Source organism: Dermacentor albipictus, chromosome 1 (assembly GCF_038994185.2).
Source record: "Dermacentor albipictus isolate Rhodes 1998 colony chromosome 1, USDA_Dalb.pri_finalv2, whole genome shotgun sequence".
Lineage (NCBI taxonomy): Eukaryota > Metazoa > Arthropoda > Arachnida > Ixodida > Ixodidae > Dermacentor > Dermacentor albipictus.
Window position 1 is genome coordinate 105387942 of NC_091821.1, and position 27228 is coordinate 105415169.

The 27228-nt window shown below is 42.3% G+C and overlaps 2 protein-coding genes across 2 annotated transcripts in view; one reads left to right on the forward strand and one right to left on the reverse strand.

Annotated features, from left to right (window-relative positions):
- Positions 1–9595, reverse strand: part of LOC135914192 (ATP-dependent RNA helicase DDX55) — a 31119-nt gene extending 21524 nt beyond the window's left edge. Inside the window, exons 1-2 of the mRNA XM_065446932.2 lie at positions 9338–9595; positions 1880–2017 (exon numbers count right to left, since the gene is read on the reverse strand). Of these exons, the coding sequence (XP_065303004.1) occupies positions 1880–2017; positions 9338–9439 (240 nt within the window). The 5' untranslated portion in view covers positions 9440–9595. The remainder of the gene's footprint in view (positions 1–1879; positions 2018–9337) is intronic.
- Positions 9596–9679: 84 nt separating this feature from the next.
- LOC135914179 (copper-transporting ATPase 2-like) overlaps positions 9680–27228 on the forward strand; it is a 152230-nt gene continuing 134681 nt past the window's right edge. The window contains exons 1-8 of the mRNA XM_070524259.1: positions 9680–9834; positions 9975–10100; positions 10554–11442; positions 13373–13555; positions 14922–15085; positions 21261–21422; positions 23027–23106; positions 26592–26751. Of these exons, the coding sequence (XP_070380360.1) occupies positions 9987–10100; positions 10554–11442; positions 13373–13555; positions 14922–15085; positions 21261–21422; positions 23027–23106; positions 26592–26751 (1752 nt within the window). The 5' untranslated portion in view covers positions 9680–9834; positions 9975–9986. The remainder of the gene's footprint in view (positions 9835–9974; positions 10101–10553; positions 11443–13372; positions 13556–14921; positions 15086–21260; positions 21423–23026; positions 23107–26591; positions 26752–27228) is intronic.

Genomic DNA, 27228 nt, shown 5'->3' on the forward strand with positions numbered 1-27228 from the left:
GGAGAAACAGATGAAACAAAGTGATCAGAAAAAGCAGGTGATACAGGTCCTAATAATGCAGAAGAAAAAATGGTAGGCAACCCTAATCTTTGACTTAGTTGTCTCTTAGCGGCACTTTCACCTTGGCGTCGGTGTTCTTTAGGTGGACTTTAGGCGAACATAACGCACAAACTGAACTTGGAGGCAAATGTTTTCTATTAATTACCCAGTTCAATATCATGCCACCTTCTTGTGTGTGACGTCATTACTTCCGCTTTCTACTTCCGGGTTTCCAGGAATTTCACCAAAGTTGTGCTCACGTGGCGGGTCTCTGAAGTATACGATTCTGTGCTTTGGTTGTGCAGTAATCAGTAATTTCTAATTAATTCTAATTATTACAGACACTTCAGTAACTCAATTTGTAACTAAACTTATGCTCTGACATCTATAATGAAACATATGAATTTCGTACTGTATTATTTTTTCTATTTATTTTAAATTTCGTCCCAGGTTGTCTCAGTGATTTCCAATTATTCCAGACGCTTCAGTAACTCAACTTGTAACTAAACTTATGCTATGATATCGTATCTATTACGAAACTCATGAATTTTGTACTGTACAATTTTTACAGCGAAGCTGTTAAAGGCTACTTCACTATTGTGTCCATGTGTAGAAAGAAATCCCCGAAGATAGTGCAATGTCGGGCTGACCCATGGCAGAGGTTAAGCAGGCATTAAGTATTCCCCATATGTGGGCCGATCCCGAAGATAGTACAATACCGAGCTGTCCCGCAGCAGAGGTAAAGCAGGCATTAAGCACTTCCTATACGTGGGCCAATCCCAATGATTTTTCTTTTTCTGATTTATTTTGAATTTCCTCCCCAGTTGTCTCAGGAGGTGAACCTGAAGTGCTGTGCAAGAGAAAAGAGTGTCACTCGATGCTTGTGCCACTAAAAAGAAAATTCTGGGGCTTTATATGCTAAAATTACAATTTGATTATGAGCCACACAGTAGTGAGGGACTTCAGATAATCATCACCATATGGGGTTCTTTAATGCGCACTTATTGCACAATACATGGGCATTTTTGCACTTCGCCCCCATCGAAATGCGATTGTTGTGGCCAGGATTTGATCCCGCAAAAGACTATTCAAGCAACACTTATAATGGGTGTGACTCAGTACAAGATTAATATCATAGTGTAACTAACAACAGCTCGTCAATATAAAGTTTGCAGGTTCAATTTAATTACACATAAATATTGTGCTCTTACAGAATAATAAAACAGCGATCTACTTGCACCAATAATTCCCTTGCCCCTGATGCAACCAACATGGGCACATGCAACTGGAACCAAAAAGTAAACACAACAGCGTGGAAAAGGACTTAAGTGCTCTAGCAGGTCACCTTTAAATTTAGGTGTGCTACGTTCACTGTGAGCAAACCAATCTAGCAGTTACATTCAAGCAAAGCACACCTACTTCAATCAGTGAAGTTAAATAACGAACTTCATAGGTTTAATTTTGATCCAACTTCGACAAAACTGCCACCGAGAAGGCCAAGACTTAGTTCCTGAGCATAAGTTGCTTTAGCATTGCCAGTGTTGAAGCAAGCAACTGCTTTCACAAAGTTTTTGGGGTCCTGAACGAGTAAAGAACTCCACAAAAGTCATAAATAGCCTTAGATACTTGCAGCAGCACCTCGTGACAACCACACGCATTATTGTTAAGGCCATAAATGCATGATTTCGCCATGTGCGGCTACTGCAGTGCATGTGCAGCAATCTTATTGCTAACACTTGCATTGATCTTGAGATCACTTTCCACACATCAAAGAAAACATATTTGCATTATGTCACTACCAGTTTTCAAATTTGTGCAGTGACGTACATCTCTGACTCACCGCATATTTTGTGAGTGGTTCACCTCTCTTAAGCAGAATCTCTAGCAGGGGTATTAAAAAGGCCAGTGTTTTCCCGCTGCCTGTCACTGCTTCCACAGCAACATCCTTATTTGACAAAAAAAGTGGTATTGTTGTCACCTGCATAGATAGAAAGATCAACAAGCTAGAATGACCCTGCAGTCACATGCTGTTAGTACATAAAGATAATTTTGTAATATCATATTTCACAAGATCCCTGCATTGAGAATAGCTAAGGTAGTTTAACAGGTTATTTCTCTCATTTACACAAAACTGAAACAAACCACAAATTTCTGCCTTAATACAATTTTACAATGCAAACGTACCACCACTTCAATAAAGGGGAATGGTTAGAAAAATCAAAACGCATGCTTCTCCCACTATATCAATACCTAAAAGGCAACAATGCTGTTGGTGAAGTTCCATATTATTGCGCTAGCATAACAAAACACATATGAGGACAAACACAGAAGAATTAGACTAAACAGGTGAAGTGCAAACTATTAATTGGCATTTAAGTGGAAACACATTGTGCAAGAAAAGAGAAAGAATGAAAAAGCAGCCATAAAGTCATAAACCTGGACCACATGCCTTTTCCTTCAATTTCCACACAGAAAATCCACTTCTTTCCATGTCAAGCTGATAGAAGGAGAGCTGACACACTTGTCTATGGTTCCAGATAACATGGCAAATGCTTCCAAAATTTTTATATTATAGTTTTTATCCATGATCTTCATAAAACCGAAGTGTTGGCGAAGGTGGGCTTAGATTTGCATCTGCCACAGTGTGCTGCCACGTTTCCCGGGGCATTAACGAGGTCTCAAGTGTATGTTTGTTCCCTTAGCCTGCAGTTCAAACAGCCACCTATTTGTTGAATGCAATGTTTCTGCATGGCAGTGGTATCTTGTACACAAGATGCCACTTGCTCCTGGCATTTTCAGTACATTCCGTGAACCTTGAGGCATGTCAAATGGCACAGTGTTGCTTTTTACTACTGTCTGTCACATATTAGAATGCTAATAGTGCTTTTTGCTAAAAATTTGGTGGACGCTTAATTAAACTTCACCTCAGAGTGGAATGCGATAGAATTCAAAGGTCCCTGACTGCTTCTCATGCTTCCCGGCAACTGTAGCATATGTAACCGTAATGTTTACCGGGAAACGCTCGCGGCGAACGCTATGCATGAAGGCGGGCTTTCTGGTAGAAACCCGACCTTTTGCGTGGGTCGCGATGCGGCGGAGGTGAGTGCCATCTGGAAGCGTTTCAAGGAAACAGACCCGCTGTTCTGTGGCTTCCGAGAGATTCGCGCGCTGGCATGCACAAATGGCAGATGCCGTGGCCAGCCTATGAATGGTAGAAATGCTGGAAAAGGGGTTTGAGTTTTCATGTAACAGAATTTGTTTTCTCGTATATTCAAATTACAATCCGACGCTATCATGTCTGTAGGTTGTGTGTAAGCCATACTTTAAGGTTTTTTTATGTATTTTAGCGTGAGAAATTCGATTGGTTCAGTAACTTCGTTGCACCACATGGAGGGCCTGGGTATGGGTGGTCCGAAATTTTTTTTTTACCGAAATGCGTTCGACGCCGGATTTTCTGCGACGTAGGACCCTCAACGCTAACGCATTAAAAAAATGTGCAACATCATTCATACAGGTTTAGTTTTTCAAAGAAAGAAAGTCAGCAATGTGCTACCTTAGAAGAACAGCAAAGGTCTTCGAGTTCTAAAATGGCTTCACTGCAGTACAGTTGTGTTATGTGGTGAAGCATGCAAGGTGTATTGCGGTGAAGGGAAGTGAAGGTGAAGAAGTGAGACTGCACATGCACCAAGTGCAAACAACCTCTCATTATTTAGTACACTTTAGACTCATTCACACTGGTGACTGACAGCAGCCGCATGACAAAGTTGGTCAAAAATGGTTGCAAAATCTCGCTTTTTTCAAAAAAGCTATTACAATGGGCCAGTCGCTTGCAGCTCAATTTTTCAGTCGCAAAACTGCTCAATGATTCAGATGCAGGTGCTCAGTGTTAGATATGGCGCCGTTTCCTGAGGCTACTTCGAGTTCCCCAAACCACTTCGAATCGCAGCACAGCTAATTGAGGAATGCAGAAGCAGGAAAGCACATTCCAGAGGAGCACCAGACAAGTGCAAACAAGTTTGCGGCCCCCAGGTCGTGCGCCGCCGGGATTAGAAGGGGCCGTCGGACAATAGAGCCCAATCATCACCCCTCTTCGCCTTTGAAGAAGGCATTTGCCACCACTGCGGAGCCGAGCCACCGGGAGCAGGTGGACCCTTGTACAATGGAGCATGAGCGCCCCCCCTCCTTCTCCACCTTAGAAGAAGTGGATTACAATTCTGCGAGGCAAGAGCGCAGGGGCATCAAGTGATCAAGAGAGGAGGACCAGGCGCCAACTCTCTTCGCCGGGTATGACACCATCGCACGGGCGCCTACCATTGGCTGAAAGTGGCGTCATCGGAGCGGACTCTCCCATTGGTCGAACATGACGCGACTTCCAGTGCTCGAAGGGTTTATAAGAAGCCTTCCAGAGAGACCAGAGCATTCCTTGATTCCCTGATTCACCTCTCTCGAACTTCTTGCCGCGGGCCGCAGCGTCCTTGTTGCTGCCGGCCCGTAATGACTGTACGTCTGTTAATTGACGCTCACCTCTCTGTATATAATGTAGAATAAATCCTCCCAAGTTTGGGTTTTCATCCCGAAGTCTGTCCCCCAACCCCTACATCAGGAACAGGATGTCTGTATACACTGACACTTATTTTAAGTGGCGATAGCATTGCGAGCAAATATGAATGGCATATCGTGAGGCATTTCAGTGTGGCGACTGGCTGGTGTGAACATTGGTCACCTTAAGTCCCTTTTTAATTGCTAGACCAAATTGGTCGCATAACCCACTCAAGTTGCCAGGGTGAATTAGCCCTTTGACAGCGCCCGAGGGACATCAAAGGGAGCCAGACAAGCCATGGGTTCGCTGAAGCATGTGGGTGCAGAAGGTGTATAACATCAACAAGCAGCAGATCTATGCGAACATCCCCCCCAGCATGCTCCAGCCTTGGCAGCCCCAACCGACTAACTATAGTTTACCTTAATTCAATATTCAGCCAGTATGCCTCGTTTAAAGAGAAACACTTTAGCTGCTTTTCAAACCTAGAAATTAATATTGAACCCTTAACGGTTTTGGACGAGCTCAGCACGTCAATGTGATTTTGGTTAATTTTGCTTAGGACGAGCTCAGCTCTTTGATGGCAATAAACCATTTTCAATGCGATTTGGACAAACTCAGCACGTCCACTTAGTTTTTTTTCTACTAAATAGACGGCTGCAGTGCAAGCATTTGAAATCTGCGGTTATTTTGCTAAAATTAAATAATTAAATCATGGGGTTTTACATTCCAAAACCATGATCTGATTATGAGGCATGTCGTAGTGGGGGGACTCGGGAATAATTTGGACCACCTGGAGTTCTTCAACGTGCACCTGATGGCATCCTCGATAAATCACACTGGTGCATGACGGGGTGTCTTCGTGCGCCTTTTCATCCAATCATCATTGCACCAGGGCGGCCTGGTGCATACCTGTGCGATTTGCCACATACGTCATAAATCTAAGCACCATGGATGTTTTCACATTTCGCCCCCATTGAAATGCGGCCGCCGTGGCCGGGATTCGAACCCATGACCTCATGCATAGCAGCCGGTAATTTCGCTTTCTTGTTTTACTGCACACGTCAAAACATTTTCAGCCGCGTTAACCCTGTCTTCGTGTTATACAACATAGATGCCAGCAGTTTGTCAGTGCTCAAACACTGCATTTTTGGATCGCACACTTACGGCGCCTATTTACCTTTTGTTGCAGTGACAAGCACACACACACAGCGTCTTCCGTATTTGGCCGTTGGACTTTCAAAAATTCCTGTCCTCATACTACTCCTCTAATCGGGAGCAAATATTGTTCACTGGGTAGCATATTGTAGTCTAAGTTGTTTGAGATGTATTTACACATCGGTATTTGCTTGCATTTTGTAGAATGAAGCAGAAACTGCTTTTGGTTACGAGCACAGATTTTGCAGACGGGAGCCAAGCTGCCGATCCGACAGGTTGCGCCATCTGGGGGATGGCGAGGAAAACTTCTCGGCTCGGAGGGCATAGGAGAGAAGTGCGCTTGCTTCGAAGATGCAGCAGACACAGTTCGTCTGCCACTCTTTTTTGCAATATTCATTTCGACGGGCAGACGAACTGCAACTGCTGCATCTTGGAAGCAAGCGCGCTTCTATCCTACCCCCCACACCCCTAGCCGAATTGTTTTCGCCGCCGTACACCAGATGGCGCAACCTGTTGGATCAGCAGGAGAGGAAAGAGGAAGCCACGAACTTGGTGGAATAAGGAAATTAGGGAGGCCATTGAACAACGACGGTTGGCGTCACGGGAACACATAGAAGCAAAGAGGGTGCAGTTATCTGAAGAGGAAATAGGCCAAAAATGGGAATCTTATCGACAAAAGAAACAACAAGTGCAGGTCCTCGTCCAGGCTAAAATAAAGCAGTCCTCTGATCGTTGGCTGGCTGACGTTCGCGATGCAACTAAAGGGGGGTCAAGAAAATTCTGGAACCATATAAGCTAGCTGGGTAAAGCGAATTACAGAAAGCAGGAACAGATTCACAATGCCGAGGGAAATTGTTTAGAGGGAGATGACGCTGTGAACTACATTGGTTCAGTTATAGCTGAGTCATTTACGAAAGACGACAGGGTAATCGCCCCAAATGAGGGAGCAACACAAGATAGCACAATAAAAAACAGCTTAGAACTGACCAATCTTAACTGGAAAAAGGTGGAAGCAAATGTTTCAAAATGCGAATCCACAGGGACAGACGAAATTCCAATCAACTTAATGAACTTGGCCCAAGAAGCAAGGAAACACTGATAAAAGCATTGGAGGCAGTCATAACAAATAAGCGAATTCCGCACAGATGGAAACAGAGTAAAATGAATTTGATTTATAAAGGGAAAGGCGATAAGACGAACATAAAATCTTTCAAACCAATTACGATAACATCAGCTATATATAGGCTGGCGATGCAGGTGGTGAAATTAAATGTGCGGTTATGGGTAGAAAGTAATAGAATACTCGGAGAACTTCAGAACGGGTTCAGAAGTGGTAGGCGCTTAGGTCATAGCCTGTTCGTGCTTACCCAGCGCATAGAAATGGCTAAGGCGGAAAATAGACCTCTGTATTTAGCCTTCCTGGACATAAGCGGTGCATACAACAACGTGAACAGGGAACTCCTGTGGAACATATTAAAAGATGAAGGTATCGGTCATGAGGTAACTGATTTTCTACAGGAAATATATCGAGAAAATGTTGAAATAACACGGGAAGGAATTAAGAGTACGACAACTGTCAAGGTACATAAAGGATTAAGGCAAGGTTGTCCTCTATCACCGCTGCTGTCCATGCTTTCTATGATAAATATGGAAAGAAGGCTACAATGAAGCAATCTAGGGTATAATCTGTCGTACAGATTCGGCAGAAAGGTTGTTCAGCAATGACTAGCGGGTTTAATGTATGCGGACGATATTGTACTGTTAGCAGATAGCCAGGAAGATTTGCAAACTATGGTTAATTATTGTGGAGACAAAGGAGACAGTCTAGGTTTCAGATTTAGTGCAGCTAAGTCCGGTGGGATGTTTTTTAACGATACAACTGATCAGGAGCTTACAATACAAGGCCATGAAATACCCAGAGTGGCTGAATACAAATATCTCAGGGTATGGATAAACAAAGGGCAGAGGTACACGGAAAAGCACGAACAGTCTCTCATAGCAAAAGGGCAAAGAGATGCCAGGATAATGAAACATAGGGCATTGTGAGGGTACAACAGGTATGAGGTACTGAGAGGCATTTGTAAGGGAGCAATGGTGCCGGGGCTTACTTTCGGGAATGCGATCCTGTGCTTAAGGGCAGAAGTTCAGTTGAGACTAGAAGTAAATCAGAGCTGTTGGAAGATTAGCACTAGGTACCCACGGGAAAACCACAAACGAAGCAGTACAGGGGGATATGGGCTGGACATCGTTCGAAGCACGGGAAGCTCAGAGTAAAACCCATGCGAAAAATGCCTGAGGAAATTGGACAATAACAGGTGGGCAGCTATGGTATTTAGATACCTATACAGAAAGAGCGCTGACTCACAATGGTGGAAAAGAACTAGGAAGCTAACCAGTAAGTATACCAGACACGAGGACGGAGAAAGACGGAGCATTAAACGACAGGTAAAAAATGCAGAATGTAAAAATTAGGTAAATTCAATGGAAAAGAAGCAAAGTGTTGAACTATATCAATACTGGAAGAGTTTTATGATTACTCAAGGGGCAATGCCCTACTCTTTGAAGCTAGGTCAGGATGTTTTAGAACGCGGAGCTACAAAAAGAAATTTAACGAAGAAGAAGCCACATGTACTGTGTGTGGTAAATCTGCAGAAACAATAGAACACCTCATACTGAAATCTGATAGTATCCATCCCAATGTCGATGCGGGCACAGTAACGCTTCCTGAGGCCCTAGGGTTCAGAGATAACAACAGTCATGCAAATAAATATGCGGTGGAAATTAGCAAAAAGTGATTGGAGGATTGGTGGCTCAAAAGCAGAGAGGTGACACAAGGTTAAAAGTGTAGGAAGACGTATTTAAAGATAATGGGGAATTTTAATAACTTACAACACAGTTAAACAAAAATAAAAAGCTGAGCGTGGTGGCAACTGCCATCCCCACGTTTCAAAGGGGAGCTCCTACCTTTCAACCATCCATCCCGCAGCTCTGCTTCCTCTTACAAAATCTGTGCTTCGTAGCCAAAAGCAGTTTCTGCTTCATTCTACAAAATGCAGGCATGTGCCAACGTTTAAATACATCTCAAACAACTTAGACTACAATATGCTACCCTGTGAGCGAAGTTTGCTCTCGATTACACAAGTAGTTTGTGGACAGGAATTTTTTAATGTCCACCGGCCAGACACTGTGTGTGTATGTGTGTACTGCATATTGAGGAGGTAAAATGAGGTTTGCATGCTTAAAACATGAGGCAAATCGGATGAAAAAGCTTTAGAATGATTTTCCACGAGGAAGAAGTTTGAAAATAAGCCCTAAAACAAAAAAGCAAAACAAGGTCACTTTTGGTCAAAATAATAAAACACTCCACGGGTTAAGGGGCGCGAAAATGTCGAGACGTAACACAGACATGAACAGATCAGCTGGCACGCTGGCTAACGCGCAGGGAGACAGTTAACACACAGAAGATGCGCGCATCCTTTATCTTCACTTGCCACGAAACCGATCAGTTGACGTAGCACACAGAAACTTTAAGCGCAAGCACTACGTAACAGCAAACATTTAGTTTCACATTTTCGGTCGGATAGATAATGTCTTATTACACACCTGAACAGGCGTCATTTTTTCAAATTGAAGTTCTTGAACTGCCTTTCGGACTTCATCGCGTATCTTCAACGACGCCCATGATGAATCAACGATTTCAGACATTATAATAAATGGTCATATAAACCTCTCTATAAGTCTCACCTCGACGTTTAACCCTGCATTGCAATGCGCACCAACCTATGCCAAAATCACACTCGCACCATTCTCGCACGCCGGAACATAACACACATAACACACAAGGCAGACACGTGAGGCATGAGGCTTCGGATGCACCACTGACTGGCCGTACACTGGCTTCAATTGACTTCTTTACTGACTGAGTGCTAAGCCATAGTAAACCAAGTCCAGCTGGCTATCGTGCGGCTACAGCGTTACTACTGTGTTCTGTGTGTTGGTTTCGGCAAAAATCGTCGGTTTCTACTGTACCGCTTCCACTTTGCACTTTCAGTCGCTGGACAGCGTTGCTCATTTGTGCTTACGTGAGTGGTACTTCAAAGGTATGTTTGTATGTTTACGGGTCGCTTTGTTGCAAGTAATTGTCTTGAAGTAATTGCTGGCCTTAAGAATGTTTCAGACGATCGACGCATGGACCGCGCGAGTTTTCATTAACTTCCTACATTGCTTTTCTCCATTTCAGTGAGGAAGTACCATGGCCCCGAATATGAGAACTGATGTTATTTTGCTGGAAGGAATGGCATGCCCAGTTTGTGTTGAGATAATCAACAAGAAGTTGGTGAATCTGAGCGGTGTTGAAACTGTTCACGTAAGTTTGATTATATTGTAGTGTGTACAATTCACGTATCTTGGCATATTTACTTACAGAAAATGAATAACATTCGGTATTGGCGTCTATTTGAAATTTAAAATTATGATCCTAATGAATGTATCACATGCATTCCACAATGTGCAAGTTGCATGAATGTGCCTTTTTGTGTATATCGCATCCTAACTGTACAGTTTATTACGCACCTTAGCCGATGTATGCATATTCACTCTAGTGGAAAACTTTGTCAATATTATAGTCATTTAGGTGAAGTCAGCGAGCTCACGCAGCTTGCCCGTGAGATCACAACAGCGCAGTAGTGTGCCGATCGAGGTAGTAGTGGTTTCAGATTCCCGTTTGTAATGTGAAGCGGGCTGCTTTGTTCTCGCTTGCCTGTCGTCTCCGCGGAAGCACATAAGCCGCGCTACGATCTGGTATAACCGTTCTTTGCAGGTGGATCTGGAAGAAAATGAAGCTGTTGTCAAGTATGATCCAAGCGAGGTAACTCTGCGTGAAATCACCCGAGCAGTAATAGAGAGTGGCTTCAATGCACGCACCAAGAACTCGTGTCCAAGCCTTGAAGACATCACACTGCTCATTGGTGGCATGATGTGCAACGAGTGTGTTGGCAAAGTAACTGCAAGTGTTGCCCAAATCAAGGGAGTCTGCCGTGTTGACGTTTCCTTGGATAAGGGCAGAGCCAATGTTACGTTTGAAACAACTCAAACGGACCCTCTTGCTATTAAGTCTACCGTAAACAACCTTGGTTTTGTTGTGACTCTGCCTGAAAGTATTCAGCCATCATCTGTCACTCTTTCTGTTGAGGGTGTTGCCTGCAGTCTATGTGTTATTTCAGTTGAAAGAGTACTTTTTGCAAAACCAGGAGTGAAGTCAGTTTCTGTGTCACTTGAAGAGCAGAAGGTGCTAGTTGACTTCTGTAGCTATGAGGTGAGAGCATATGACTTGTGTCGAGCTGTCTGCAATGCAGGGTATTCAGCAACAATCATCAGTGAGCAAGGACCCCCAGACCTTGTTTCGGCATTATTCAGCGTCACAGGCATGACCTGCATGTCTTGTGTTACCTCTCTAGAAGGTATGTTGTCTCGAACTGAAGGAGTTGAAGGTGTCAAGGTGTCTCTTCAAGAAGGTACTGCTGCTGTTGTCTACATCTCATCAATATTGACACGCCAAAAAATTGTGGAAATCATCAGTGATTCTGGCTATGGCTGTGAGATCAAGGAACAGACTCAACAAGGCTCCACACCATCAGAGGACACGCCACTTCTTGAAAAACAGCTTAGCAAAGCTGCATCATGCCTATTTGTTTCTTCTTTAGACACTGGTAAGTGCACTTGCAGTTCAGCACTCTTTCATATGCTGCATTCCTTTTTGCAAATATTTCCTCACCAGCCAAGTGTTATAGGTTTAATTCCATGCTGATTATCATAACAGATAACTTGAAATGGTGCAACACACAGGATGTGGTGAAGAGTACATAAATAGTGCTCCATGATTTCATCTCTTATTACTGTGCCGTCTGCTTGTACAAGTTTTCTCTTCTGCTGATACTTTTCCAGTCAGCCACATCTTCATGGTCTGCATAATTAATATTGTGGAGGTAATGTCGCAAGGGAAACATAGCGCACTAATTTGCAATAAAGCAAAAACACATTTTGTGCCACCATATGTGCTCATCCTCTGCAGCTCAGGCCATCACTTTTAATGTCACCTTCAGTCTCCCTATGATGTGAAAATAACAATATAACATGGCATGAAAACAGATTATGTGGCCATTGCACAATGGATGCTATATTTCCAACAACTGTAGGTTCCACCTTAGAAGCTGGAAAGTGGGTGAAATGCACGTCAAAAGTTTTAACCCGTGATTGCTTTGTGATTGTACCCCCCTCCTCTGGCCAACTTTATGAGCTCGTTAGCTCTGTACTAGCTAACTGCAAAGCTACCGTGCATCTTGAATGGACCCATCAAGAATATTTCATCAGAATGCAGGAATTGAAAACTTCCCCTCCTTATTCAGTATGCTTAATGAGCAACTTCAGTGATCGTTCTAAGTGTGTAAACATGAACAAAATTCATATCATACATTCTTCTGAGCACTTTTGTAAATGACACTATTGAGAGGTGTGTAGTTTTCCTGAAAATCAATTTTTGAAATCTGCATGCATACCAACAATTTGTGCCCTTGAACGAATTATTTCTACTGGCTACCCTATGCTTGCTGCTCGTAATGTCGTGGCTTGAGCAGCAGTGCTGATGTTGATATCTTTGAGATATGTCTTAAGCAACATGCACAGGACTGCTATTGCAATGCATGACTGTTCCAATTTACTAGCTGGCTTGAAGGTTTCAGAAGCAGTGTGAACTTTATAAAGGAGTCTTCTTTTATTTGTTTTATTTACTATTTTGCCAGGAGGAGTCGCACCGCACCAAGTATTTTGTAGAATTTGTTGTAGTTAACAGGTTGTCGCAAGATTTTGCTTCTAGCGCTGCTGTTCCGAATGCATGGCTTCTTTTATGTTGCCACTAACAGCATGAGAGGCAGCTCTCTGGGCTGCCCTGTACATATTCAGTTTCAGTGAGGGTTTCACTAATTTAAAATTATGTGTGTATTTTGGTATGGATTGCACTGTCTTATCATGTCAAAAAAGCACACGGTGATCTAAATCAGTCAAATCATTGACATGGCAAAAAATTGCCAGAGCTGCTCTTTAACTTCACCAATGCACCATGATGCTGCATTCAGTTATCAATCTCTCATAATGGATTGTGAGCTTTAAATATAAGGCACTGTAAGGCAAACCTGCATCACCTTTAACAGACTTGTGGGGAGGGCAGCTGGCACTGCCCCTCGGATGCACATATATCGTCACTCTCTATTCGATTGCACAATTCATTGTACTAGTAACTGTTTCAGTGCTGAAGAAAAATGTGTAAATGGCTCTGCCAGCTAATCTGCTGGTGTTTTTGTGCTTATACTTAGTTTGCAGAGCCATTGGCTGTGTTTTGCTTGGTGCCATGTTTAGGTGCAGTCCTTGCTTTTGCTAGAACAGAAACTTGATTTTATATCTGCAAGAAACAGTGGTACCAGCTGTCGTTCCACACCCCACAGCAGAGTGTGCCAGTGGAATGGCATCATGACTTAGCTTTGCAATCTTTGTTTATAAGTGTGTCACATTAACAGTGCTTTGCAAGTTTGCCAGAATGTTTTTGTTTATTTTTATTTCATCTGTTTTTATTATATTTTCCTTTAGGTTCAAGTGAAGCAATGTATTCATCAGTGGAGAATAGGTTGCAGTTAGCACCAACATCAAAAATCTCGTCAGGTTCTGTGCATGGAAAAGAAGTGCCTTTGCAGAAATGCTATCTTCATGTTAGAGGCATGACGTGTGCCTCCTGTGTATCAGCCGTTGAGAAAAATCTTCTAAAGCTGAATGGTAGGTAACTTGGATATTGTTTTGTATTCTTAAATAGTACACTGTTGTTGTTTACTGTGGTTTCAGAAAGTGTAGTGTCTATTGAACATCCTTCATTGGAAACTTTTTTTATATGTACTGCATAATGTAACTTGAACAGTGGAGACTACTTATAGTGGGCAGTGTAAATTGAGTGGCAATAATAAGGTACAAACTGATATTTTACTATTGCTTGTCTTCAAAGTTTTCTGGCTGTTATATTCGGTTATATTGTGTCTTTTCAGCTAAAGAGGGAGCTCAGCACCTTTGTTATTTTACTGTTGAGGCAAAGTTCTGGGGCCCTATTCCTGGCCACTGCAGCACATTTAGGATAATGCACAATGCTATAATGCCATGTACAGTCAAATGAATCCGCAATAAAATGACCTGTGTAATGAATTCCTATCTTTCTTTTGTATTGTAAACATCTCTACAATAAAGACCACTATTAATTTTTCTCTACAATGAAGGAATTTAGGCATCCTCAACAGCTTATTTATTGCTTTACAACAAAGGCCACATAGTGGCACCGCAACTGCCCTCCACAGATGCCACTAAACTGTAGTCGGCACTAGTGCTAGCAACACACTTGACAGGCATGACAGTGACACTGAGTGTTCCAGTCCTGCTGCACAGCTCCAGGTTTAGCACAACTTGTGTTGCTTGTTGTAGCACAGCAGTGGGTTTGACAGTCGATAAATATGTCATGGTTAACGATGCCATGACAATCTACTTGGAGCTGATGACTGAAGCCTTCAAGGATGAACAGGTTAATGAAGGTAGCAGTGATGAAGAGCCTGCAGACTAACAAATTTTGATGAAAAGAGAGGCAACAGCTGCATTCGATGCTCAGCAGCTTTACCTTTGTTGCTTCCAGGTTTTGCTGCAGAGCACGCCGGGAACTACGATGCCATAATGCCGACTACAGTTAGTTCATGGTGCTGTAGATTGGTAGAGAATAAGGTGGCATATCTGCTTTGCTTTTGAAAGGGATAGTATGCTTTTCTGTTTAATGCAGTTGCAGTAAACTTTGAGCCTGATTTTAATGCTTCTTGCAGAAGATCATGCTAGTGAGAAGCACTGACCCAGATGACCTTTGAAGTTATTGAAAGGTTTTTGTTTTTCATAGGTATCTTGTGCAATTTAAGACATTCTGTTCACTTTATGCATAGTTTATGATTGTGAACAGGGGTTCAGTGTAAGTGATCAAAGCAAAATTTCATCATCTTAATCTTGCTTTTCATTCATAATTAAATTTTCTTGAAGTATAAGTCTGCCTAATACTGAACATCAATGTGATGTTCCAAAGTGCTGTACCGTTTTCTTTTTTTGTTTTTTTATATCTTAGGTGTAGCCCAGGCACTTGTCAGTCTTCTGTCAGAAAGAGCAGAAGTGAAGTATGATCCAGAAAAAGTTTCACCTATGCAGCTTTCACAAGTGACAACAGATCTTGGTTATGATGCATCGATCATAGAAACAGCAGAGCTTCAACCAGGAGAAATTGATCTTTCAGTGAGTGTGCAGGTTGAATCTGGGTGTTCATCTTTGCATGTGCTTGTGTGCACATGTGTTATGTGTTGTGTGTGCACAGTGGGGAAGCACAACATGGTGGCCAGACCTGCTTAAAAGTAAAAGCTCTGATCAGTACAGACAGGAACTAAGTGCCAGAAGCTGTTGACTTGTGAGCATGAGCACGTACCTACAAAATGAGTGATCACTAGAGCAAAGCTCACTTTCCATGAGATCTTGAAAGGACAGAAGTATGTGTAAGCTGCAGGCGAGGTAAAATTAAGATGCTATGGTAGTAGTAGTTGGTGCCTCATGTGTGAACTGCAGTAAAGCTTATTTTAATTACTTGTCTTTCAGTACAAATAAAGTTGTAAACCATAATTACTTTATACAAAGCACTTGTGGTAGCATGCAAATATAAAATGCACATTATAGTCCCATTCAGTTACCTAAAATTTGAAATTTAAGCCATAAAAGTTGCATTTCACACTTGTGCAGAAAACCAATAGTAACACTTAAGGCGTATCCCAAACATAAAAAATGGCTGTGGCTTAGGTAAGGTTAAGCCCAGGATGCGAAGCATACTAGCCTTTATTTTAGTTGTTGAACCACTGTTTAGCCTGGTGAACTGCTGTTGCTTGGCTATATTTGGTTCGGCTAGACGAAGAAACAACTCATGCATTACTGCTTCGCCTTCAAGAGTGGAACGCGACAGCGTTCCCGTCGACCCGCCAAGGGGTGTAAGACAATGGGCTACAGGGCAGCGACTACGCGCCCCGCATTGGACGCGGTGAGCGTCGAGCAAAGCAGCGTTCGGCGCGGCAACGAAATGTGCGCCTGAGCAAGAGACGCACGCCTTAGAAACAGCTCGTTTCTAAGGCAACACCGCATTCACTAGAGGCGCTTTTGTACCGCTTTGAAGCATTGTACTCGTGGCTCAGTGGTAGCGTCTCCGTCCCACACTCCGGAGACCCTGGTTCGATTCCCACCCAGCCCGTCTTGCAAGAGTTGAGCCAAAGCCACTTCTCCTCTGTCGTGACGTCACGGTGTCACGTGGTTTCAAGGCGACACCGCCGCGCCTGAGGAGCTGGGTTGAGCTCTCGTAATATGCTTCGCATAAAAGCAAAGCTTGTTGCAGTAGGTGGCTTTACGTATCACCCACTTCTGATATTGCATGTGGGAAGTGTGTTGGCAGCAAGATCAGGTGTTGCCAGCACATTCGCTGATACTATTGGCACTTCCTGCATTGGGGCCAGTAGTGGGGTACTAAATAAGCTGGGTATTAATCCTGCATACTGCACAAATGTCAGTGTTTACCTAGTTTTTGGACAGGCTCTTTGATGGGCTTATGGTCCCTTTGAGCTTGAGGTCTGGCGACTAGACATCTCTGTAGAAAAGGTTTGACAGGTTGCAGACTTCATGATGTTTATTGAAGTCTTTGATCTGACACAATATTATTTTTTGAAGTTCTGAAGACTCTTGATTATGTGGTTGATGTGTCAGCTTGCTCAGACTTAGAGGAATCTTATCTTGGTTCTTAAACCATGAGCAGCTCTGCAGGGCTATACCCATTCTTCAAGAGAGCCAACTTGAAAGGCAGAAGTGTCAGGCCTTGTCTTTAGCCTCTGCAATCTTGAAGTTAAATCATCATGGCTCTTCGAAATTAAGGTGGGAACTAATTGTTTATGATCCATCTTCAGCTTGAACAGCTTGCTGACATGATAATCATAGAGCATTTAGCATGCCTAGACCAATGCAAGGGCATCTTTCTTGATTTGCAGGTAACGTTTCACTGTCTTTGAGAGTATCCTTGAGGCAGAAGTCATGTCTTCAAATGTCCCATTTGTTCGCTTGTGCCAAATTAATGCACTGAATTTGAAGAAGAAAGCATCTGCTGTGATTACTGTCTCTCTCTATATATCATAGACAAAGATGGGGGGAGATGAGAGCACTGTCTTCTATCTGTAGAAAGCCTGCTGTTGTGGAGTATCCCATGCAAATTCTTGCTTCTTTGATAACAGGAAAGTAAGAGCTTGCTGGACTTCCGAGACATTGGAAATGAATCTGGTGAAGTACTATGCTGCATTCTGAGAATTCTCTGCAGCTCGATCTTGTTTCTAGGGCTCTCCATTTTCAAAGTGGCTTTTCATCAGGTCTTATTTCATCTTGGCCCAGCCATTGAGCCTTGAAGGTGAGGTGTTGAACTTGAAACAAGCATTTGCTTCCATTAAATGTCACTCCAGCCTTGTCTAGTAGCTGAAGCACATTTCTGAGTGTCTCATTCTGACCCCAGATAAGGATGTTGTCCATGTGATGAATAACTCTGTTGGTCCCTTGATATACATAGGACATTTTTTTTGTAAGTTTGCAGGAGCAGATGCAATTCAGAAAGGTAACTTGTTCAAGTAGAAGTGCCCAAAGGGGAGTCAAATGCGGTCAGCTTTTTGAAATCTTTACCAAATGGAATTTGTAAAAACCCGGAGTTCACATCTAGTTTGGAGAACACTTTAGGCCCATGAAGAAGTATCGGGGATTGTGCTCTGCGGATGGGATAGCATGCCATTCTCTCTGGATGTGGTGATTAAGCTCTGTGAAGTCCATGCAGATTCTCACATTTCTGGAAGGTTTTGGGATGACTACCATAGGTGCACACCACTCCATCAGCTCATCAACAGTTGATATTGTCCAGATTTTTTGCTTCCTTTGTAGTTGCAGGTCTGTCTTCTCATATAAGGAAATTGGAATGTGCCTCAGAGAGTAGAGCATGAATGGTTCTGCTCCGGTCTGCAGTCATATCCAGAGTTTTTTGTGCAGCTTGTTAAGTCCCTGAAACAATGTTGGGAGCTCCTCTTTTGATGCCACCTTACCTTAGTGGTGGCATTCACAAATGCCTGTCAACATCTGGAGTTCTCTAATGGCTGGCTTCCCAAGCAAAGAAGTGCAGACATCTTCTGAAACGTACGCATCCTTAGCTGTTGTATGGCCATTGAGCTGGAGCTCTGGTATGCCTGTGGCTGAAGAAAGAAAGAGAAAACAAGGAACAGCAAGGAGGTTAACCAGAAGGGCATCTGGTTGGCTACTGAGCATGAGGGAAAATAAATGAGGGATTGAAAGAAAGGAAGAAAAGGCAAGCAGAGAGAGTTCATACACGCAATAGCAGACGCGGGGTATCTTAAGCATATTCTCAGGTCTGTTCATCTCAAGAAAGCTATTAGAGCATGTGTAGCATTCTGTGTTGATGATCAGTGAGGCCACGCACCCAGAATCATTGCTTCTGTAATGGTTCAACTGTCTGGTCAACTGAGTTCACTCCAAAGAGATTGGCGTTGGATGTCAAAGCAGGTACAGTGGCAGAGGGGCTGCTCAATGGCCTCTTGACAGTTGCATTGATTGCATATGGGGGAGCCAGCCTTATCAATGAGGAGGTAGTGCAAATTTGTGAAGGCTACTCCCAGTCTTAGGTGACACAGCAGGGTAATACTGCTCCAGGAGATGGCTGAATGTAATTGCAGCTACAGTGACGGATAAAGCATTAAGAAACAAGACATCACACCAGCTCTGAAGAGCTGGCATGGTGTCTCAAACAGTCTGGTAGAGCTTCTTAGCTGTGTCTGCTCTTGATAATGGAATAATTTCGATGGGGGCAAAATGCGAAAACACCCGTGTACGTAGATTTAGGCGCACATTTAAGAAACCCAGGTGTTTGAAATTTCTGGAGCTCTCCACTACAGCGTACCTCATAATCAGAAAGTGGTTTTGACCCGTAAAGCCCCGTAATTTAATTAATAATGGAATAAGCATGGTCTGTGCATTGTCATGGGCATTTTGGGCAGCTTCATCAGTTAGATCATAGCCAAAAAATACCACAATGAACGAGGCAGCTACTGAAAAATATGTCCTTTTTTCAACAGCACAATGGCAGATTTCTGTTATGCTTGAATCAAGTTCTCATCATTTCTATGGCACAATGCTGCTTGCAGGCTTTGAAGGGCTGATTTTGAATAGCAAAACACTGCCCATTTATATGGCGATTCCTGCTTGATATACCCTACAGTGGCATGAAGGGTGGTCATACGTGACACAGTCCTACACGATGTTTGCAATTTGGCTATCACCAGATGGGCTAGAAGAATGATGGCGGCTGTGGAACTGGTATGAAAGGCCTAATTTTCTCAAGTAAATTTTGGCACGGTCCGCATGCACTTTGTGCGGAAGTGGTAGTGTCTTAGGTGTATATGAAGCTTCTGCATGTACCAGAAGGGAGATGGTGCTTAGGGTAATTAGTGAGGCACGGTGGTTTTTGATAATGTAGCTGTAAGTCTCTCCACTGGCAAGTAAGCAAGATGGTGATCAGATATTCGGGCACAAATGTGGAATGTGCATGTCAGTAGCTATGTAAGTAGCTATGTAAAAAAGAAGCTTCCCATCTGGAGCATGTAGATAACAAGGAGGAGTTGAAAGAGAAGGCTTGTTCTTGAGCATCTTGAACGGTTGTTTTGAAGGGCTGTTTTGTGGGCACCACTGTCGTTTTTGAAGGTTAGTGACTGAGCCTTAAGCTAAGACTGTTCTCTCCCTTGTTCCAACTTTGCTGCACCAAGGAATTTTGGGTCTGTAATGACTAGTTGATTTAAACAGAATTGAAGCACTATGACACGCACATGGAAGCATAGTGGCCCTTTTTTAGGCAGATCCTGCAGACTTTCAAGCATGCTGGACAGAGAGTACGAGGGTGGCACTCTTGATGACACCAGCAGCATGGTTTCAGAACACTGTTCTTCCTGAAGGATGAAGGTGGTGTGGTTTCAGTGTGTGAGAAACCGTCATTCTTGTCCTGTTTCGAAGTATGCCAACTGGTTTGTCTCTGTCGGGCAACAGATTCAACTTTGTTCACATACGACACTTCATTACATCATCGTGGAGCTTGGTGTATTGCTGGCAGGTGCTTTTGATCCGGCAGATGGACTCAAGATCCTTTTGAATGCAATGACAAGATCCTCGATGCAGTGACATGTGCATCGAGCTATAGCCTGGCAGATAGTTTATGTCTGTCTTTTATGTTTGTCTTTGATGCCAACCACCAGGCAGTCGCACCTGAACTCTTCTTGAAGGGTGGCGAACTTGCTGTCTTTCGAAACCTTGTGAAGCGTAGAAACAAAATGTTAAGCCAACTTAGCATCTTTATGTACTCTGGTGTTAAACCTGACTCATTAGACGATTACATTACATCGTGGGCTAGAGTATTTGTCAAAATCTTATATGGCTGCATCAAATTTCTTGTACTAGTTCTTTTTAGAGAGATTAAATCTGGCATAGATCTCCTTGGCTTGCTTGCCCCTGATGTAGAGTAGTGCATTAACTTTATGTTTTTTGGGTTTTGTGCTGTGTCCTGAAGAGGTTTGTAAGCATTCAAACCTCTGTGTTCACTGTGGCCACTCATTGGGCGATGAATAATTGATGCCGTCTGGCTGCTGAACCATGAATGATGCCATGCCCCTGAGGTGCTAGGTAGTGATGCCAGTTGAATTTTGAGACTTAGTTACATAGAGAAGCCCACTGGCATTTCCTTACTAATGTGGTTCTTCGTATAGAGGACACCAAGAGCCAATATTCACTGGTTGCACCTATTCTTTGGACACCATGTTGTAGATAGGCGGAAGGAGTGGCACCTTTAATTGACTCTCTCAGTTCTATCCAAAGAACCCACTCACACACAGTCACATCACCAACTATGCTCTGTCGTATGAAACAGACCGCACTGTTTCACTAGGTGTCAGCATCTACTAGTTCTTAGAGAAAGAAGTCATAAGGGAAAGGCAGGCAGGTTAAGCAGACTGAGCCCGGTAGGCTACCCTGCCTGCACTGGTGAAGGGGAAAGGGAGGAAGTGAGAAGGTTACGCTTTGCACTGTTACACACACAAGTGTTCACTGCTGAGTCAGTCACAGGTGGTCATACAGGCTGCTGCATTTCAAGAAACGCACCAGCGCCTTTGTTGCCTGCTAGTTCTTAACTTTATAACAGCTAGTAACGGTCTGGTATATGTTAGAGAACAAAGGCATGGTGGCTAGCACTTGTTCACCATTTATAAAAAACAAAGTAATTCAAGTGTCTGCTTTCTCTTAACTTTGTTTAATGACTACACTTTCACCTCCACTTAAATCACTTCTGTTTTAATTCCAGATCAAAGGCATGACATGTGCTTCTTGCGTTTCCTCCATTGAATCTAACCTCTTGAAGCGACCAGGTGTGACGAAAGCATCAGTCAGCCTTGCCATGCAAAGGGGCCATTTTGTGTATGACAGTGAACTTATTGGTCCACGGAAACTTATCCAAGCTATAGAGGTCAGTATAATGGCAAAAAAGCTTTCCAATGCATCATATTTTTCTGATGCAGAAGCATCAAATGGTCCATTGAGTGAAAAAGCTGGCATCTTTTGTCTGGACAAGCGAAAATGGCACCTAAATTCCCATTGGCTGCAACGCCATGTTATGAGTTTCGACTGAGCAGAGTGGGTAAAAGGGAACACCTGCTGCTGTGATAGGGTGTCAGGAGTTGCGTGAGGGGAGAGGGCATTGCTGCGATGGCCCATCGCTCTCACTCTCACTCTTGGAAGCCTGTGTTATCTGCACGTTCCTTGTCCGTGCAAGATCTCGCCTGCTTTCTAACTGCGCCCTGGTAAGGCCAAATCAAAACGCGGCGAGCTAATGCCTCCTAGGTAATAGGCCTGTGCACTCTGCTTTATGGCATCATGCTACTTGGACTGAACTTTCCATTGCCAAGTCCGGCGTGATGAAAGCAGTGATGGCTAAATCGCCTTGGGTTACTCGGGAGCGTCCCCATTAGATTCTGTGGCAGTCGGGCGAGGTAGCGTGACGTCACAGATCAAAGTGCACTGGCCTTGTGTTATCTAGGAAGCATTGGCCAAGTGTCTCAATGCACTTGCTTGCCCTTGAGGAGTTCATAACTGGCAGGACCGCTCAGCGGTGTTCAGTTGGACATTAATGCTTTTGCATTCACAACTCATAAGTGCTTAGCTGTCCTTGGATTTTTTTTCTTTTTCTTTTATACATTTCTGATCTCCTTCATTTGTAAGATGTTGTGCAAAGATTCCAGAGCGTTTGTTGGCAGTTGTATTGAAATATATTTTTGATGGTTACTACTATAACACTATGCAGCTCACATGAATCCTGTTCATACTCTAAAAATGAAAGTAAAGTAAACCAACAAGCCTTGCCATAACTTTTGTCTCATTCGTTATAATTATCTTGTTGTAATTTGCAGGAGTTCATTTGCTTAAACTGCTAATTCTCAATAACTCAAGTATTGTGCAAGCCTGTCTTATGCCCTTTGTCATCTTGTGATGTTTACTGCCTTTTCCCACAAAGGTAATAGAGTCGTAGCTTATTACAACATAACTGAATGAATTGGACATTTGTTTTCATTATTATTTCACAGCTGTCAGGGTCTTTTTCAGCAGCAGAAAAGGATGCTGCCATCCTGTACTCTTAATACAGAATTAACTTGATTATAACTGCCAAAGTGGTGTGTTTAGGCAAGTTTGCCAGCAACAATGAAAAAAAAAGAATGCATAGGCATGTGTCATTGCACAAGGGCATTCAGTCGGTGTGCCTGCACATTGCAAGTACATAGATAATGCATCTAACAGCAGCCAAAAACACCCTGCTGTAATAACGTAACATAGCGTAAACTAAACTTTGTGGCATTTTTTAAACATTTTGCTTGGCCACATACATACATACATACATACATACATACATACATACATACATACATACATACATACATACATGCATGCATGCATGCATACATACATACATACATACATACATACATATATACATACATACATACATACATACATACATACATACATACATACATTTAAGTACAGTATGAGTGACATCTATTTCATGTAATCATTCAGGAGCTGGGGTTTGAAGCATCTCCTGCACCTGTCAACAAGCTTGGTGTAGACCATCTCACCCATGTTGCTGAAATTAGAAAGTGAGTGGGATTATTCATTGTATCTTAGTTATTCCATTTTATCATTTACGCGCTGAAATGAAAGTTATATTTGAAAGAACCATGTGGATGAATGTTGTAGTGGGGGTTTGATTTTATTATTTTTAAAGGAAACTTAGCAGAGAATGTTAGAGTTTTGTTAATAATCGAACTAAGAGATTACAACTTGTCTGCTGGAGCAGTTGTGCATTGAAGATTATTTACAACCATCAGTGTGTGCTTGCAGTTAAAAAAAAAGAAAAGAAATCAAGGAAGCTGTGTCACAGTTCTGTCTCTTTCAAAATTGAAATCCAAGCAAAAAGGAAAAAAAAATTGCTGTTCATAGTAGGGTAGCATGGCAGGTGCAGCTATATCTCTTTCACCATAACTTTGATAACAGGGAAAGCTCTGATGACTTTTCATAGGCCCAAGTAAGCCGGTTGTTTGTTAATGTAAATTGTAGATTTGTTTTATTGAAGGTCGAGCTTGTAAAGCACAATTATTTTTGCCATGTATTATCCTAACACAATACCTTTCTTTCTGACAGTATTGTTTGACATAACTGTATTTACATTTTGCGCAATTTATTTTTTCAATTCGAAGAACTTGTAAATGTTTGTAACTGCTTAGCATGCTAACTAGTAAGAGAAAACTCAAGTTGGTATGAATAAACTTTTCAAAGTTGATCCATATGCGGATCATGTTATTAGTGGGGGGGGGAAACAAGCACAGAGGCAAGAAACACAACATAAGTGCTGACTGTCAACAACTCTAAATATGTTGTCAAGATAGTCCTGGTTGAGCTTAAAGGGGCTCTTTGACGTCATTTCAACCACCAAGTATTGTGCCACAACATTTTCCATGTATGGTCCCAAAGTGAATGCAAAAAAAAAATAATTGATTATAAATTTAATGTAAAAAAATTCAATATACAAATGCAAAATAAAAGCAGGCAAAAAAAGGTCAACCAAGTGTCAGTGCTAAATAATACAAGGTTGACGTACGTGGTGGTTCAAATAATTAGATAATTAAGTGTTCATTATATCTCTCTATCCTGTCTCTTTTTCATGTTCATTATTCACTCATTTTGTATCTTATTCATATTGTATTTCACACACAATTACGTCGACCTTGTCTTCTTAAGCGTTGACACTTGGTTGACCCTTTCTTGTTTTGACCAAGAGGCCAGATGGGCCAATCCCAGAGGTAGTGCTGTCTGTGATGCAGTGTGGTTACTTTTCGACTAAATTCGTGCTCACTATGGTAGTACTGTTCATTTTACCTACTCTATGACTGTTTCTCGCTTCTTGTGGGCACCGGCAAAGTCGCCTTTGACACACAATTGCCTTGTGCGAGCCCTGCTTAGTCTAAGTGAACTCAAAACCCAAAAGTGAAGATTATTTACCACCATTGGTCAGTGCCTGCAGTTGAAAAAAAAAAAAAGCCATCAAGGATGCTGGGCCACAGTATGTTGCTTTTAAAATTAAAATTGGTGGCTTTGCCTCAACATGTCTATATCTGTGGCAGTGCACTATTTACAGGAGTATAATGCAATGCAATCAATTTTGTACTATAGTGGCTCTAAATGCACCCATACTATTAATTTTACCTACTCTGCGACTAATTATCATTTTGTGTTTCATTGAGACCTACATTTTGATAGCTTTTGTGACTTGCTATATCGCTCTGGAAGTGTGAAAGGGCTTTTTTTTTTCTGAAAGTGGTTCCGAGATATTCAGACCCCAGATATGCCAAACCGCTGTGAAATCGGCAAAGAAGGCTTTGTCTTCAAAATGCAGGCATACCCTTTTGCATTTCACTCAACCAGTGAAGACTTATGCTTCTACTCAAAACGCAACTTATGTTCATGATTTCTCATTATGGCCTTTCCACAACAACTCACAGCTGCGCTTTTTGACGGCATTGTTACCATGGTAGCAATGGCCACGTGCACTGTACATAATGTTAACAGAAGCCTCCTTCATGACACGTGACATGAGAAAGAATGACTTTCTTTGATGTGGTGGTGGAATGCGAGATTCTCAGAATAAGTGAACCACTGTGCATTGTCCCATGCTAAGACACACATGTTGAAGAGCCTGAAGAGCCTGAATCACCACCAAGCCCAACGCAACACAAGGTGAAATGCACACTTTATGTAAATCATTGGATAGCATGCATACTGTCAGTTGTAAACTTATTTAATTTTTATTGCACAGAGCTGAGATCTTTTTGCAGCTCTAAGAAGTCTAAGATACAATTTTATTTTTTAAGTTGTGACTATATGTGCTTCATAAACATGTGCAGCATGGTCTTCTTGCCGAACAACTCATAACGAGCTGTATAAGACGTGTCACGTGCCTTCCGCCTTACGAACGCTGCGGAAAATCATGGGTGTTGAGCACTGCAGTTATCACGGAAACTCATTTCTGGAACAAATTAGAATATTAAGTGGTCTGATCTCACTGCTTTCACTGGTTCTGATAAATTGAAGTTAGGTTGGTGGGTTGTGTTGTGGTGGATTGTGAGTTGGCATGGCAGAAACATTGGTAAAAGCAAAAGACGCAGCATTGAATGAAATTTCCACGCTGACTTCCTAAAATGAGTATGGTAACAAGTGGCTGAGGTACTAGTTAATTTTTTATAATTAAAAATGAAATGAAATCATGAAGTCTTATAGTAAGCAAGCTCTGAATAAAAACAACATGCATAGTTCGTGTAGTAGAGTTCCTTCAATTAATTCTTTTTTGCTGAATAAAAGCCGCATGTTGACAAGTTTTTTCCTGTAGCGCTAATAGCACAAGGACGTAGACTAGAAAATAGAGACACACACAGGCGCTAACTTCCAACAACAATTTATTTCCGGTACTGACGCCGCTTTTATATCCTCACTTTTTCTTTCGATTTTTTTTCACAAGCACATGTCTACTGACAAGGTAACAGAGCAAATGATAGTACAGCTCACTTGCAGACTAGGCAAAAACTATTATGTTTAATGCATGCGCAGGTAATCTAACTCCCTCTTTGATAGTGACGTGGATGATTGGCGAACACAAGCATCGCCAAACTCTTCAATGCAAGCACTTCCAATGATCAGACGAGTTATTCAGCATTTGTTTCTCCTGATAATAACTGTATCTTTCAAATCGTATATGCGTTAACCATAATAGTTTTTGCCTAGTCTGAAAGTGAGTTTTACTATCATTTGCTCTGTTACCTTGTCACTAGACATATGCTTATGAAAAAAAAACGGAGAGAAAAAGCGAGGATATAAAAGTGGCGTCCGTCCCGGAAATAAATTGCTGTTGGAAGTTAGCACCTCTGCATGTCTCTGTTTTCTGTTCTACGTCCTTGTGCTAGTTGCAAAACAACAACAACAACAACAAAAAACAACCTGCAAACTGTTACACTAGCAAGCCCAAATATCTACACTGTTGTATAGTGTTGCTGGCATTGTAAAACATTGTGTGTGATTTATTTGCTTTCAGGTGGCGCCGTGCCTTTTTAATTTCTCTTATTTGTGGCATTCCTACCATGGTCGTCATGGTTTACTTCATGGCCTTTGCCAGCATGGACAATCATTGCTGCCTTATTCCAGGGCTATCCTTGGAAAATCTTCTTCTATTTGTTTTTGCATCACCAGTTCAGGTATTTCTATCATGTTGGTTGTCACTGTGTGGCATAATTTTATTTTAAATGGTCTGTCTGCAACTTTCCACCTAAGAAGCAGATTGATCACACAAGAGTATTGTACACACATGCATGCATTAATTCAGGTGCCTAATATAATTGGCACATGAAGTAGCAGCCCCATTTCTTGAGTGACATCAGAGGTATTTGTGCTTTTAAGCTAGGTTGGTGGGTTGTGTTGTGGTGGATTGTGAGTTGGCATGGCAGAAACATTGGTAAAAGCAAAAGACGCAGCATTGAATGAAATTTCCACGCTGACTTCCTAAAATGAGTATGGTAACAAGTGGCTGAGGTACTAGTTAATTTTTTATAATTAAGGAAAAAGTGCTTGCCCTGCATTTGAAAGCAAGTGAAAGCCTGGGAACTTATGTAGACTTTTCTAGGGCAGAAAAGGATTGGGCTGAAAGCAGAAAAAATGAAGGTAGGACATAATGG